The 16,525-nt window shown below is 39.9% G+C and overlaps 1 protein-coding gene across 4 annotated transcripts in view; it reads right to left on the bottom strand.

The window, feature by feature from the left end:
• The window catches only part of NME7 (NME/NM23 family member 7), a 72,293-nt gene that overhangs the window by 1,944 nt on the left and 53,824 nt on the right, over window positions 1-16,525 (bottom strand). For all 4 annotated transcript variants that reach the window (XM_087966441.1, XM_087966440.1, XM_087966442.1 and 1 more), the window contains exon 11: window positions 13,353-13,460. In XM_087966441.1, coding sequence (XP_087822567.1) covers window positions 13,353-13,460 — 108 coding nt within the window. The remainder of the gene's footprint in view (window positions 1-13,352; window positions 13,461-16,525) is intronic.

Genomic DNA, 16,525 nt, shown 5'->3' with positions numbered 1-16,525 from the left:
ACAGTAATACTAACCATAAGGTATCCTAGTTAGGAGTGGGAATGGAGGGAGGCATAAACGATATGATCCAGAGGAGGAGAAAGACATTTCCCAGCCCTGCTGAAAAAAACAAAGCTACTATACATTTTCCTATGATGAAAAGAGTTCTATTGTCAAGGAACTCCATTGCACAAATAGTGACCAAATTACTATAGGGAACATCTATAGGAACTGCCAAAATAATAGTATTTTATAACCTGGAGAGTTGAAACAGGGCCGGTTGTCTCAATCTTCTCATTAAGAAATCACAAGTCATCATATTTGGTAGCTGGTAATTGGAAGCATCCTATGCAGGATGACTGTACCTCTTTACATATTTTAATGCCGAGGGCAAACAACCAGATTCACACTTAAATAATTCAATTACCATTTTATTGCTCAAGCCTAGGGACAATAATCTTCTCAGACTGACAGTTTGCACCTGTATAAGACTAGATAAGGTTCAACAGCATTCAAGGTGGTCAGACTTTGTCCCCTTGTGCCCACATAGGGATTCCAGACTAGTTCCCTGTTTGACTCTTCTGCCTGGCTTGGTCAGTCTCTCTCCAATACTTACCAGCTCCTATAGACTGTGAAATACCTTTTGTAAGTCTGATTGTCATCAGAAGAATAGACTTCTAATATATACTCCAATATATTTGGAAGTCATCAAATTGAGTTTAAAGCAATTACATTCAATTTTAAAATACATACAGCTTCCTCTTTAAAAAAATACTGTATGTTACCTTGAGTTTTATACAAATAGAAAAGCAGGATATGAATTTGATCAACAAATAAAAATGGGAGTTCTACTAAACTCTGACTTTCCAACAGCTATTTGCACTAGTTCAGGAGTGGTAACCATGAAGAACTAGATGGGGCAAACCAAGCTCAAAATAAATTACAGTGTTACTGTTTATACAGAAGCAATTGACTCTATGATAATTCATTTGATAGGTCACCCTTTTCCTGAAGAAACAGGTTTGTGGAAGTTCTCCTGGACTCATAGTTACTACTAGAACCACAGGTAGAAGCCATGGAAAAAGGCAAAGCCTTTGCTTATCTTGATATGACATATCAGTTGTGCACCTAGCTGGATTGAGAATACTTGGTAACCCTAGTATATGTTTTAATCATCATGCAAACGACATGTATCTGCCTTTAATCCAACCTAGGAAATGATATGAGGATTGATACCCAAATTAAATAGCAATTTTGCTGCATTGACACCCATATACTTGTCTACAGTTACAAGAAATCAGGGGACATTGACCCAAAGGTAAGTGTTTCATGATGGCCTCTACACTGTGAAATACCTTACTTACTTAGATCTTACTTACTGAACTCTGACGGTTATGAATATTCCCTCTTTAGACAGGTGTTCAATTTTTCTATAATTTGATTATTAATGCTGCTAGAGAGATTTTATGTTGGCCAGGCTTCAGCTGGGCTGGATTCCACTGGCACTAGAGTAAGGTTGTTGTTGATTGTTTTAATCTTGTATTGTAAACTGCTTAGAGTCTTGGTAACATATAAATATGAAATCTGTAGTATGCGTCCTAAGGTAAGCTTGTAAATTGAACTTAACTCTTGGTGACTATATGGAAATATTTAAGTTTCTTCCTTTGCAGCAATACAAAACCTTTTACGCAAAAAAATTTTAGGATTTTTAAAAATTCAACTCCCCAAGGTAGCCTACAAGCTCCCTGATTACTTGATAGATGCAAAATGCAGTCTCTTTCATCTTGCTTAGCTGAGGTCAACTAGATTTTTCTACCTATTCTGATAGAAACAAAGAAAATGTTTCAGCAATTTGGGGGAAAAGGAAGACCCTCAGTATATGGAGCCCAAAGTGGGGAGACCCATGCCATATACATTAGCAAATGCTGAATTAATCACAAGAATTGTGACATTTCTAGTAAGTCTAATTTTAATCTCTTGTATGCAAACAAGGATTTTACTTATTTTTAGTCCCTACTACCAAAATTAGAAATTATGATAAAGCATATGAAACAGTTGCATAAGCAAACATCATCTCTGCTAAATTGGCTGTTTTTACATTTTTCTAAAAATCAAGTGCAATTTCCACCCCCCACTTAAACTACACAAAGCAGTTCACAATAACGTATCAAAGTCAATATAAAACAAGAAGATGGCACTGTAATTACAACAACACAAATAGAAAAGCGGGGTGCAGGTGAAATGACACCAAAGTCCATAATGAAATAGAAATCACCAAAGCAATTAGTGAAAACAACTGAATGGGGAAAAGTTTAATAGTAGGGATATTGAAAAGGGAGAGTTGGTCTGAATCTGACACTGCCTTCAACAGCCCCAAAAGCATTTTCTCTTCTGGAGACATACCGCTCCGTTTTAGCTCTTGATGAAAGGCTGTATTGCAACATCACCAGATGACTGGGAAATACAATGGCCTTGTTATTAATTATTTAAAGGCCTCTGAAAGGGGAAATGTGGTACGAAGGAAGAGCCCATGACAGACCGGGCATTGCTTCACTTCACATGATTGATTCTCTTGTTTTACTAATGAGAATGCACTGCTGAGGAAAGAAGAATAAATTCCAAATTGCTTGAAGACTCAGTTGCATACTTGCTCCGAAGTTAATATGTAACAGCACCCTTCAGCTGCAATCCTAGACCCACTTACCTGGGTGGGCATAAGCTTCACTGAATTCAGTGGAGCTTACATCTGAACAGACTCAGTACAGCACTAAAAGACCTTTGTTCAGGATATGACATAATGGAATGCTAGGCAAAGAAAGTGTAGGCTTTCAGCCAGTTGAAACTTTGTAGAGTTAATCATTTACACACTTCGTTATCTTTATATAAAAGAAAAGTGCAGGAAACAAACATGATTTCAATATTTCTTTTGATGTAGTTGAACTCAATGAATCTTCATTTTACCGTATTTGCCGGCGTATAAGACGACTTTTTTGCCCTGAAAAACATGCCTCCAAGTGGGGGGTCGTCTTATACGCCGGGAGGACTCCGACTCCCACTTCGAGCTTGAGTTGCAGCCGGGAGGGAGGCTGGGGGGAGAGTGTGTGTGTGTGTGTGTGTGTGTGTGTGTGTGACGGGTGTCACTCGCCACGCGCTGCGCAACCTTTCCCCCTCTTCCTTCCTTAGCGGTGTGGGGAGGAGAGGATTCAAGATCCTCACGTGCGGCGATCTTTTCTTTTTCTTTTTTTCTTTTTGCACGCAGGTTTTGCATGCGGGCGGCTGTAGGTTAAGGATGGGGAGCCCCGGGTGGGTTATCAGGTTTTACGGTGCTTCCAACATGTGCGAACGGTGGGAGAGCGGAGAAGAGAGCGAGCGAGCGCCCGCTGTGTGAAATCCTGCCGTCAAAGCAACACTGGGGGAGGCAGGGTATAAATTTACCAGGTTAATGTAGCAATGGTGATTAATGCCCAGAACATTGTTTGCGGGTATTGGGGTGTGTGTGTGTGTGTGTGGTGGTGGTGAGGAGAGGTTGTCCTTTGAATGCGGAAAAGTAGGTGTGACCTTGTGTAGGAAAATAAAGAGATCCTTTTAGCGTGTTTGGCTTCTTTGCCTCCCTCGTTCGTTTTGACGTGGAGATAATGGCCTTCGGGCGGAGGGAAGAAAACGGTAGCTGGATCATTTCAAATTTCACTTACTCTCCTGCCTCACTTCAATATGTCTGAGCGACTCCAGATACTGGAAGACTTTTTGAATGAAAGTGTTACCTCCATTTTTTTTTTTTAAAGAGGGCCACTTGGGGAAAAAAAAAGATTCTAAGGAATTCCTTGTTTCTTGATTAAAGAGAAGGCATTGAATATACTGTTCCTTGGCAGCCTTTTCAGTGTCCGGGTTTTTGTGTGTGTGTGTGTGTGTGTGTGAGAGAGAGAGAGAGAGAGAGAGAGAGAGAGATCAGCTGTATTGAGAAGAGAACGTTTCTGTGTTCTCATTTTATTTACAACATATTTTACGCTTAATGGTAAGCAATGAAAAATATTTTTAAAACTCATTTCTAAACTCCATAGCTATTTGCATATTCTTGGTTCAAAATTGGATTAGCTCATTTCAAAATTGTCCAAAGCAGAAAAGTGCGTCAAAAAAAAAAAAGTGCAAAAGTGGAAGGTGTGTGGAAGAGGGGGTAGTCTTATACGGCGAGTATATAACAAACTCTATATTTTCAGTGGAAATGTTGGGGGTCGTCTTATACGCCCAGTCGCCTTATACGCCCGGCAAATACGGTATATAAGACTTTAGAATCATCTTAATATTATGCCCAACAAAACTTATGATTCTAGTTTAATCTGAAAAAGTCTTGTTGCCTGTCTAATTGATACACAGGGAGGGCTAGATCAAATATAATGCAAACAGATTTCTGCTCATGCAGCAAGGAAAGAGTTTTGCTTCCTCAGCGCCCCCGCCCCCCTAATCTGCATACCTCCCCTTCAAATCTGTTCAAAATTAGAAGTGCTGCTCCGATAGTTCATTATGGAATGTGATATTCCCCTATTTCCCCTGTTGTAAGCAAGCCTTACAACATTTTGATTTACATGGAAAATTGTACAGTTTTTGGATTCAAACTATAATTTTAATTTAATCATGAATTTAAAAGGCTTTTCCCAAAAGATTTACTATTTCGCTTTGCAAGCCAGACTCTGCAGGATCAAACTACCTCAATATTTTGGCTTCAGTTCCGTTTTTCTATTGTAGGTCTTATACAGTACATGGTGACTTAGAAGTTGTACCCTACAGATTTCAACAGAAGTAATCTTCAGGTATATATACAGAGCAAGCATGAGGAGCTTAACTTTCTTTCTTAACAGTAAAATAAGTGCCAATGCTGTATTAATGAAAGAATTTGGAAGATGCCTTTCCACAGTAAATACTGAAACTTAAATATCTCATTTGCTTTTCCAAAGGAACATAAAGGACTGGAGATATCTGACTGGCTGATATTTTTCTAACAAAGCTCCCTATTCTTCCACAAATATTACAATTCCTAGAGTCCCACATCTGGGGGTCTGAAGTGTTAAGTAGTTCTAAAACTCACCTACGTATATCAAAACCTCTTTGGAGAAGGATAATGTTGCATTTTGTGTTCATGTTTGTTGAGAATCACATAGACAGACAGCACTATTATTAAAATGGCAAGAGGTTGCCACAGATCTCTCCCCACTGACACCTGCAGGTCCCCAAACTAACAAAGAACTGAGATTCAATAGAAGAAAATATACACTGCTCAAAAAAATAAAGGGAACACAAAAATAAGACATCCTAGATCTGAATGAATGAAATATTCTTATTAAATACTTTGTTCATTACATAGTTGAATGTGCTGACAACAAAATCACACAAAAATTATCAATGGAAATCAAATTTAGCAACCCATGGAGGTCTGGATTTGAAGTTACACTCAAAATTAAAGTGGAAAAAAACACTACAGGCTGATCCAACTTTGATGTAATGTCCTTAAAACAAGTCAAAATGAGGCTCAGTAGTGTGTGTGGCCTCCACATGCCTGTATGACCTCCCTACAATGCCTGGGCATGCTCCTGATGAGGTGGTGGATGGTCTCCTGAGGGATCTCCTCCCACACCTGGACTAAAGCATCCCCCAACTCCTGGACAGTCTGTGGTGCAATGTGGCGTTGGTGGATGGAGCGAGACATGATGTCCCAGATGTGCTCAATTGGATTCAGGTCTGGGGAACAGGCGGGCCAGTCCATAGCATCAATGCCTTCATCTTGCAGGAACCGTTGACACACTCCAGCCACATGAGGTCTAGCATTGTCTTGCATTAGGAGGAACCCAGGGCCAACCGCACCAGCATATGGTCTCACAAAGGGTCTGAGGATCTCATCTCAGTACCTAATGGCAGTCAGGCTACCTCTGGCGAGCACATGGAGGGCTGTGCGGCCCCCTAAAGAAATGCCACCCCACACCATTACTGACCCACTGCCAAACCGATCATGCTGGAGGATGTTGCAGACAGCAAAACATTCTCCACGGCGTCTCCAGACTCTGTCACGTCTCTCACATGTGCTCAGTGTGAACCTGCTTTCATCTGTGAAGAGCACAGGGCGCCAGTGGCGAATTTGCCAATCTTGGTGTTCTTTGGCAAATGCCAAACATCCTGCACAGTTTTGGACTGTAAGCACAATCCCCACCTGTGGACGTCAGGCCCTCATACCACCCTCATGGAGTCTGTTTCTGACTGTTTCAGCCACATGCACATTTGTGGCCCGCTGGAGGTCATTTTGCAAGACTCTGGCAGTGCTCCTCCTGTCCCTCCTTGCACAAAGGCAGAGGTAGCGGTCCTGATGCTGGGTTGTTACCCTCCTACGGCCTCCTCCGCGTCTCCTGATGTACTGGCCTGTCTCCTGGTAGCGCCTCCATGCTCTGGACACTACGCTGATAGACATAGCAAACCTTCTTGCCACACCTCGCATTGATATGCCATCCTGGATGAGCTGCACTACCTGAGCCCCTTGTGTGGGTTGTAGACTCCGTCTCATGCTACCACTAGCATTCAAAAGTGACCAAACCATCAGCCAGAAAGCATAGGAAATGAGAAGTGGTCTGTAGTCACCCCCCGCAGAACCATTCCTTTATTGGGGATGTCTTGCTAACTGCCTATGCTTTCTACCTCTTGTCTGTTCCATTTGCACAACAGCATGTGAAATTGATTGTCAATCAGTGTTGCTACCTAAGTGGACAGTTTGATTTCACAGAAGTGTGATTGACTTGGAGTTACATTGTGTTGTTTAAGTGTTCCCTTTATTTTTTTCAGCAGTGTATGTTGGACTGTGGAGTCCCTGGTAGATTGATGATGTTACCGAGTTGGGTAATGAAACATCTGCAAGCAAATAACCAAGCTCAGAGAGCATCAAGGCTCCAGAAGGAACTGAGAGCATGGTTGGAAAATACCTTGAAGTGGAAAGCCATAAGGAAAACCTTGAATTGTGACAGGAAGCCAATTATCTTTCCTGCATTGGTAGAGGCATTGAGAGTGGCAACTTTTGGCAGAAACCTAGGGAATCCTTGATGCATTTTTCTTTGCTTATAAATCTGAATCTAAACCAGCTTCAATTTTTTTCATGATATCTATAGCAGAAGAATATATCTGTAAATCCCACTGATCCATCAACATTTACACCCACAAAAAATGGGGTAAGGTTATATCTGAAACTGACACACACACACACAAACCCCAACTTAATTTTTTTAAAAAAATATTCTGTCAAAAGAGTTCATTTATTTGCTTGATTTCTTTAATTGCCCATATCACCAAGTGATTGGGCAATGTGTATTGTAAAATTGATCCACTAAATATGAAAATTTAAAAATGTTTACTAAAAAGTAAATAGGGTTGTCTTGTCTTTTTGCTAAGAAGCTTCTTCAAGGACACTCACTGTTGGAATATTAGATATACAAGAGACTGCTAGCTTTAAGACTATCAACAAACTTTCAGATTGATCAAACAAAAACAAAATAAAAATATATGCAAATGAAATAACATCTACTCAATGCTGAAGAAACCAAAGAGACAAGGCCAAAGCACTAGAAAACACTGGAAAAAATTGTAAAGTATAAAAATTATTAAGCGTTCTCTTTTTAACACAAGCATGCCTGAGATGCTAAATGCTGCTCTACAACTGCAATTTTTTTTTAGCTTTTTCATAGTAATAATTATGTTTTGGCATTTGTGCCTTTCAACATATTTCTATTTGTGTATACTCTCTAATCTTCCTGCTTCTGTTCATCTTTAACCCTCTGAGTGACTCTAACACTGAATGCATTGAGTCCTCATCTTATTTTGAACAAGGTGAAGACAATAAGTTAATATATTTGGTACTTCAGTCTGAGCTTCAGCCTTGATTCAGCTAGGCATCTGATGTTGTCTCAGACCAAGTTGTATTTAGCATTAATTTTGAGAAAGTATGTGCAAAAATTGTTGCCACCGTATCGAAGTAACCATACAATATTAATGATATCTACTTTCTTTCCTACAAGGATCAAGTCATACTATCATAGAATTGGAAATGCCCATTTAGTCCATTGAATCCAAGCCCATGCTCTGTATAGGAATCTAAATTAAAGTTTCTGTAAGAGAAGACTGGTTGTCATTATCTGACCACATCCAGTGATGGTGAGTATACAATCTCTTTGGGCTACTGGTACTATTATCAAAGTCCCCTTGCTAATGGGACATCATTTTCCTTATATCCAATTAGAATCTACTATCCTATAATTTCAGAATTCTTACTCTGTGGGCTACAACATTTCCTGGGATGTTGCCAAGAAATCTGACAGGGATCTTAAAGGCCTCCTTAGGACCAAAGTCTTCTCTAGGATGGCAGACAGAACAGCCAGCTGCTTCCACGGGCTCAGATGACTAATTTTCTCCCAAAGAACCATATTCCACATCAGGACTAGAATTAAAAGGATAATCATTTCTCTACAGCATCAGTTTATTTTTTATCTAAAAATAATACTAAACCTTGGAATATTCTTGTATAAGAAGTTGTATTTTTATTATCTAAACTGATTTATTATATAGAGGCATTTTTACTGTTATGTATAATTATACTTAATATAATTTCCTAGCCCAAATATTATCACTTCTTTTGGATATTTCAAATTTTAAATCATCAGTCATTTCTGGAATCTACATTGAGTTCAAAGTGCAATTAGTGACTTTCAACTGAAAATGTTATCCAAAAGATACTAAGATACATATTTTGATTCAGTAAACTAAAGATGATCTAGAAATACACGTGACATTAGTGTAATGATACTAAAAAAAGAAATAGAATAGCAATTCAACTTTTATGAATGAAAATGGTTTAATAATGAGAAAGCCATTAGCATTTTAATTCCTGCTCCTATTTTCCAGTCATGTGAGAGTTATTTATTAACTTCGCTCTGCTAAATGAAATCATTTTCACAAGGAAAAAGCCAAGAGTTCAGGGTCAGACTATAATGAAAGCTTTGCTGATGATCAATATGCATATGTACGAGATGTGTGTGTAGAATATAGAATACATGCACATACATAAACATGATTTCGAGGTATACTTTCTTATACTTTCCTGGTGTCAAGGCTCTCGCTATCCTTGCATATTTTAACTGAGTTGCAAGACTGATCCAGGATAATGTTCAAAGCAATCCTCCTGAACCTAGAACTACTTTGCTCAACTACAACACACAGTCCAAATTCTACATAACAGAATAACAAAGTTGAAGGGTCCTTGAAGGTCTTCTAGTTCAATCCTCCGCTCAAACAGAAAACCCTCTACTTCATTACTTATTTCCTATTTCACCAGACCGGTCCTTGTACCTTAATTTATCTTGAACCTAACTAACCAGAGTGCTTCACTTCAACTTATTTCCACTGAGAAAAGCTGAATGTTAATAAAGGTCATGTTAAACCACTACCTGGTATCATATGTGCTGTAAAAAATCTGTAACTTCCAATCTGCTGTCTTGCCATTTTAATTATTAGCAGTTGTGGTAGTCCATAACGAAATTCAACCCATTTGGAGAAGTTAACCCTAAGCGTCCTATGACCAACTTATTCATTTAATCAACCTTTGAATCAATAATTGTACAAAACAGCTATGGCTTTTCGATCCTGGTTAAGGGGACAAAAACCTCACTTTCGTCAGCCTCTTCTTTATTACTGAAAATAGTACAAGTTTGCCTAATCAGCAATTAGACAAACTTGACTTTCTAATGCATAATCGCAAACTGGAAGACGATAGTGAGTACCACAGTATATTTTAACTATCCAGGATAAATTCTGAAGTGCCTGTGTTTAACACAAGCCACATTTTTCTGACATTTCCTGAAGACACAAGTAAGGGGAAAATGTTGCATATTTATTTCAGCAAAGAATCTCAAATAATGAATTTCAATCATCAAGAAATCTGAAAAATATTCAATACTTCAATTATATATACATTTATTGCCAGTGTTGGATGAGGTGCAATTGAAAGATGAGAAATATTGTATGTAATATGTAAAGCACCTTTTTTGGTGCTGGCTGAATAAGGCAACACTATATGAAGCTCACAATATTAAAATAGAATGCAAATTAAAGAATTAGAAAGCTTGAAAAATCCAGCTCTATCATGCTAATCACATTAGACGTTATGGTAGCATAGCAAGTCATGACATTTTCCTTGGGGATTAATTATCCAGCAAAACCAACTGCCAAATACATAACAAAAATTGGGGACATCTGGCCTATTTAGATAATAAATCTATAGTATCAATCCTACAATATCAACAAAAGTAAATTTATTTTAAGTTCTAGTTAATGTAGCAATATTGTTATGTACATACATGTGTACCTTTTGAATTAAGCAACACTATGCAAAGTGCAACAAAAAAACAAACCAATAAAAGCGAAAGATTTATATGATCTGAAGACAAACCATTGATACTAACCTTATCTCACCAATACTGTATTGGTGAAATACAGAGCACACCAGACAATTTTATACCTTCCTTCTGCTTGCAGACACTGACACAACATACACACATTATTGCCAGGTTGTCCACAGCAGTGATCAAAATCCATGTCTCAATCCATCCTTAATGAGTATTTGATTTATTAGTTGAGTTTTGTATTGATAGATTTAGTTAACCGTGTATTAATTTTTATATTTTTATACTGTATATTTCATGTCTCTTTTTATAAGGTTTTTAAAATATTTCATATGGTTTTGTTTATATATACCATGTGTATGTGTTGATTTTTCTTAACTTTGCATATTTTATATTCTTTTTAGCTTTTAAAATTTACCTTTTCTATCGTGGTCTATGACCATAATAATGAGTTTTTTAAAAATTATAATAAAATTAATTAATAATAAAGATTTTTAAGCAAAGAAGTTAGGATAGAAAAAAAGGAAATACAGCATTACAATGCCATGGTTATCATCAGATTGATCCATAGGTAACCAAAATCCATCGTGGTTTTGATTAATCAAGGCTTTCGTATAGTGCTTTCAAAAATGTAGAGAAGGTGTACCTGAGTTGTTAGGACAGCAGTTGTTCTTTTTGAAATATTTTTGTATTTTGGCAAGTGCTACCAAAATTCAGATTTACTTTATGAATAGTCACACTGTTCTATGCAAGTTTCTCTATTTGAGAAACTAATTTCCAAGACAATATACCATTGCTTATATCCTTATACAACTATAACCGTCAAACTTGCAGACCGAGTTTGACACCCCTGAACTAGAAGATACATGGAATATACAAATGTATTCTGGAGTATTAGGAGCATGCACTGTACTGATACAGTGGTGGTATTCTACCGGTTTGGCCCGGTCTGGCGTACTGGTAGCGCCAAAGATCAGCAGACACTGAACCGGTTCTCTCTGAGGAGCTGTTGTTGGGCCCACCTGCCTGCCTGGGGTACTATACTAACCTTTATTTCCTGCTTTTAAAGCGCAGCTGCTTTGCATGGCACAGCAGATTGCCGCGCGTCAGCTGCTGAAGTGACAGGGAGAGTGCAGGATTGCAGGAGGTGAGTCAGAAAGCCTCTGCGCCTGCGCAAAATGCACATTTGGCACACGTGTGCAAAATGTGTGTGTGCGCGTGCAAAGTGCACCCGCCAAGCCCCACCCACTGAACCAGTGGTAAACTATTTTGAAACCCACCACTGTACTGATACATTCAGCACAATTAATTATATAAAATGCTAATTCAAAATAAAATTTCCCATTCCAGCTAGCTGTAATATATACATGGAGGGAGAGAGGATTATTTAAAAAACATTTGTCATGTTAAATATAATTTATAATAATTTTCCAATAATTTTCTACACTGCTCAAAAAAATAAAGGGAACACAAAAATAAGACATCCTAGATCTGAATGAATGAAATATTCTTATTAAATACTTTGTTCATTACATAGTTGAATGTGCTGACAACAAAATCACACAAAAATTATCAATGGAAATCAAATTTAGCAACCCATGGAGGTCTGGATTTGAAATTACACTCAAAATTAAAGTGGAAAAAAACACTACAGGCTGATCCAACTTTGATGTAATGTCCTTAAAACAAGTCAAAAGGAGGCTCAGTAGTGTGTGTGGCCTCCACATGCCTGTATGACCTCCCTACAATGCCTGGGCATCTCCTGATAAGGTGGCGGATGGTCTCCTGAGGGATCTCCTCCCACACCTCGACTAAAGCATCCCCCAACTCCTGGACAGTCTGTGGTGCAATGTGGCATTGGTGGATGGAGCGAGACATGATGTCCCAGATGTGCTCAATTGGATTCAGGTCTGGGGAACGGGCGGGCCAGTCCATAGCATCAATGCCTTCGTCTTACAGGAACTGCTGACACACTCCAGCCACATGAGGTCTAGCATTGTCGTGCATTAGGAGGAACCCAGGGCCAACCGCACCAGCATACGGTCTCACAAGGGGTCTGAGGATCTCATCTTGGTACCTAATGGCAGTCAGGCTACCTCTGGCGAGCACAGGAAGGGCTGTGCGGCCCCCTAAAGAAATGCCACCCCACACCATTACTGACCCACTGCCAAACCGATCATGCTGGAGGATGTTGCAGACAGCAGAACATTCTCCACGGCGTCTCCAGACTCTGTCACGTCTGTCACATGTGCTCAGTGTGAACCTGCTTTCATCTGTGAAGAGCACAGGGTGCCAGTGGCAAATTTGCCAATCTTGGTGTTCTCTGGCAAATGCCAAACGTCCTGCACGGGGTTGGGCTGTAAGCACAACCCCCACCTGTGGACGTCAGGCCCTCATACCACCCTCATGGAATCTGTTTCTGACTGTTTGAGCAGCCACATGCACATTTGTGGCCCGATGGAGGTCATTTTGAAAGACTCTGGCAGTGCTCCTCCTGTCCCTCCTTGCACAAAGGCAGAGGTAGCGGTCCTGATGCTGGGTTGTTGCCCTCCTACGGCCTCCTCCACATCTCCTGATGTACTGGCCTGTCTCCTGGTAGCGCCTCCATGCTCTGGACACTACGCTGATAGACATAGCAAACCTTCTTGCCACACCTCGCATTGATGTGCCATCCTGGATGAGCTGCACTACCTGAGCCCCTTGTGTGGGTTGTAGACTCCGTCTCATGCTACCACTAGAGTGAAAGCACTGACAGCATGTGAAATTGTCAGTCAGTGTTGCTACCTAAGTGGACAGTTTGATTTCACAGAAGTGTGATTGAGTTGGAATTACATTGTGTTGTTTAAGTGTTCCCTTTATTTTTTTGAGCAGTGTATGTGCATTTTATTTGTTTACTTTAAAAAAACAACCCATAATCTAATATAATTTTAAAAATGTTCTTCTTAGCCTTACCTCCAAAAGTCCATCCTCTGGTAAATCTGTACAATGGACAGTATTTTGTATCTTGTTTTTACCAAAGCGAGCACGGAGGGTGCCAGGACGGAGATAACGGGCTATTTCCTAAATAAAATAGAAATTGTAAGCTCTAAAGGAAAAATGAAGAAGGTAATTGCATAAGTAGAGAAAAACAGATCATTTATTCAATAAAATATTTTTGTAGAAAGTCTATTTCAAATATAAACCCCTCCCCCCGAGAAAGGAGATTCCATTTTGATCCAACTGTCATATAAGCAATTCTGTATAAAATTACAAAAAAAAAATAGTTTAGTACTAATACGTGAGAATTAAAAATAAATTTTTAATAAAAATTAAAACTCATGACACAGTACCTGAAAGGTATTTCACATACGATTGATAATTATAGTTTGGCCAAACTTATTTAAAATCTTCAGTCTTAGATGACGAGAATTGCTGACACATACAGGCCATCCTCAACTTACAACCACAATTGAGCCCAATGTTTATGTTGCTAAGTAAGAAATTTGTTACAACTTTTCTTGCCACATTTGTTAAGTGAATCACTGCAATTGTTAAATTAGTACCACGGTTGTTAAGTGAATCTGGTTTCCTCATTGACTTTGCTTGGCAGGAGATTGCAAAAGTGACCCTGGGACACTGCGACCATTATAAATGTGAGCCAGCCACCAAGCATGTAAATGTAAGTCATATGACCATGGTGTGTGTGTGTGTGTGTGTGCTGCAATAGTCATAAGTGTGGGAAATGGGCATGTCACTTTTTTCAGTGCCATTGTAACTTTGAATGCTCACTAAGCAAACTGTTGTTAGTCGAGGGCTACCTATACTGACACTCTAGAAAAGTCTACAAGGAACCTCCATGCTCTCCATTTTGCCAGTCACAACTGCATTTCTTAAGAAGGATGAAGAAGGAAGTTACTTTTTAGAGGCACTTTAGGCAATGCCTCTCCCATGGTAAGTAGAAGGAATCATCTGGGGAGTAGCTTACAATATTTTTAAGCATTTGGAGATCATAGATTTTTTGAAAATTATTTTGTAAATAATCTATCTATTAAAAATTCAATTTAAGTATCTACCCCCTTCCTGGAAAAAAAATGACATATATCTGTAGTTCTGCAAGGAAACAAACTGATCAAAATTCTGCTCAGCTTGCCCTGCAGTAGGAGGAAAAGACCAGTGAGTAAATTTAAATTATTCATCTACCAAACAGTCACCCACATTTCTCCTTCAATTGTTTAGGCATGGGAAAAAAATATGTTTAATTAATGGTTCAAAGGATAATAATAAAAATGTCAGAGAGTGAACCTTACAATGTGGTTGTAACCATAGCAATTGCCTTAAAAAAATCACACACAGGAATGTTTCTTTAGTGCAGAATACATAACAGATGCATGCAAGTGCTTCTTTTTTTAAAAAAAATCCTAAAATCCTGGCAATGTAATGTCATTGGAATCACACCCACTCTTAAAATAAAATTCATCATTAAGAGAAGAATATCTAGTCATATAGATGGTGAAAATAACAGATGCAAAACACTATGAATTATAGTAATAGTTTGTAAAGGATTCCAATTTGGTATTTATAATATCTTGGGGATTCAGTTATTGAGAACTGTTTTGGGACTCTGTGGCCATACAGTCTTTTAGTTCTATAAAACGTCCACAAAGCAAAATGTAACCAACTTCTTCTTATGTGAAGATGCACTTCAAGGAATATGAGTGTCAATGAGTTTTTTAAATACATATCTGAGAAATTGATTGAACTTATAGCCACTCTCATTGCATAATTTCCTTGGTTAGTGATCATTCAAAAATATGATAGTAATACACAGTAATATTTTTTTTCTGACCAATACGCACATTTATGAGCAAATGTTGATGTAGATAAACAGGTAGCCCTCGATTTACAACCTCAATTGAACCCAACATTTTTGTTGCTAAGCAAATTTGTTGTTAAGTGAGCTTTACCCCATTTTATGACTTTTCTTGCCACAATTGTTAAGTGAGTCACTGCACTTGTTACATTAGGAACACAGTTGTTAAATGAACCTGGCTTCCCTACTGACTTTGCTTGTTAAAAGATTGCAAAAGATGATCACATGACCCTGGGACATTGCAGCCATCATAAATACCGTGTTTCTCAAGAAATAAGGCCAGGCCTTATTTTCTTTTGACCCCCGAAAAAACGGCTAGGCCGTCTTTTCGGGGGTGACTTAATTTTTCCCCTCCCGTGCATCCTCACCTAGAGCACCCCACGGGCATCCATGCCTCACCACCAGCCGCTCCTAACGGCCGATCATGGTGGAGCATGGAGAGCTCCCTACCCCCATCAAGCACCTTTGCTGCAGACCTAGGTATGCTGCTGGCTGCAGGCCAGGTCAGCGGGCGGGTGGCAACGGTGTGGATGTCAGCCTCAGCGGGGCACTTTGCATCACGGGACCTTCGGCGCCCGCCACTGCACTTCCTCCGCCACTGTTGCTTTCCCTTCTGCCCTTGCCACAGCTTATGCCGCGTTCAGAGTGTTGCCATTGGGCAAGATGCAGAGGCTGGACTCCCTGCTGGACATCGTGGCAGTAGCAGAGAAGTGGCCCTTCCAGCAGCTGGAGGAATGGTTCGAGCACATTCCTCCACCGGCAGAGTTTCAGCCACTTCATGGGCAGAGGAACCGCCTCCCTAGCTTCCACAGTTCCCACCGGTGGTGGCACCTCTCTCGCCAGCCTCATCTCCAACAACAGTGGCAACAGTGGCAGGACAGCCCCCGCTGCAGAGAACCACCTGCCCTCCCACAGGCCATTGCTTTGCTTGACGGCAGCTGCATCGGCAACGTCCTGCAAGTCGGTGAATCATTCAGGCTTCGGTGGGCGGAAGCGGTGGCGGTAGGGTGATGCCATCATTTCTCTCCCCCCCACGCCTCGCTTTGCTTCTCGCCCCAGAGCTTCAGGTCACGGTCTCATCACCTGCACGGTTGGGCGCTCTCCTCTTGCTCCAGCCACCCAACCCCCCTGGACCTTTTCCTCCTCTTTTATGTTTATTCTCATTCCCTCTGTCTGTTCCCTAGGAATACAGACTGGCCGGGCTGCTTCCCCCCTCCCCCCAGTAGTTTAAAAAGGAAACCATCTATCCATTTCGCCCTTCAAGCAGAGGCAAACC

This window comes from Notechis scutatus, chromosome 5, assembly GCF_049901735.1.
Source record: "Notechis scutatus isolate UNSWTSFEM ecotype Mainland chromosome 5, rNotScu1.2, whole genome shotgun sequence".
NCBI classification, from domain to species: domain Eukaryota; kingdom Metazoa; phylum Chordata; class Lepidosauria; order Squamata; family Elapidae; genus Notechis; species Notechis scutatus.
Note: the sequence above shows the minus strand (reverse complement) of the source record. Positions and strands in the feature narration are given on the sequence as shown.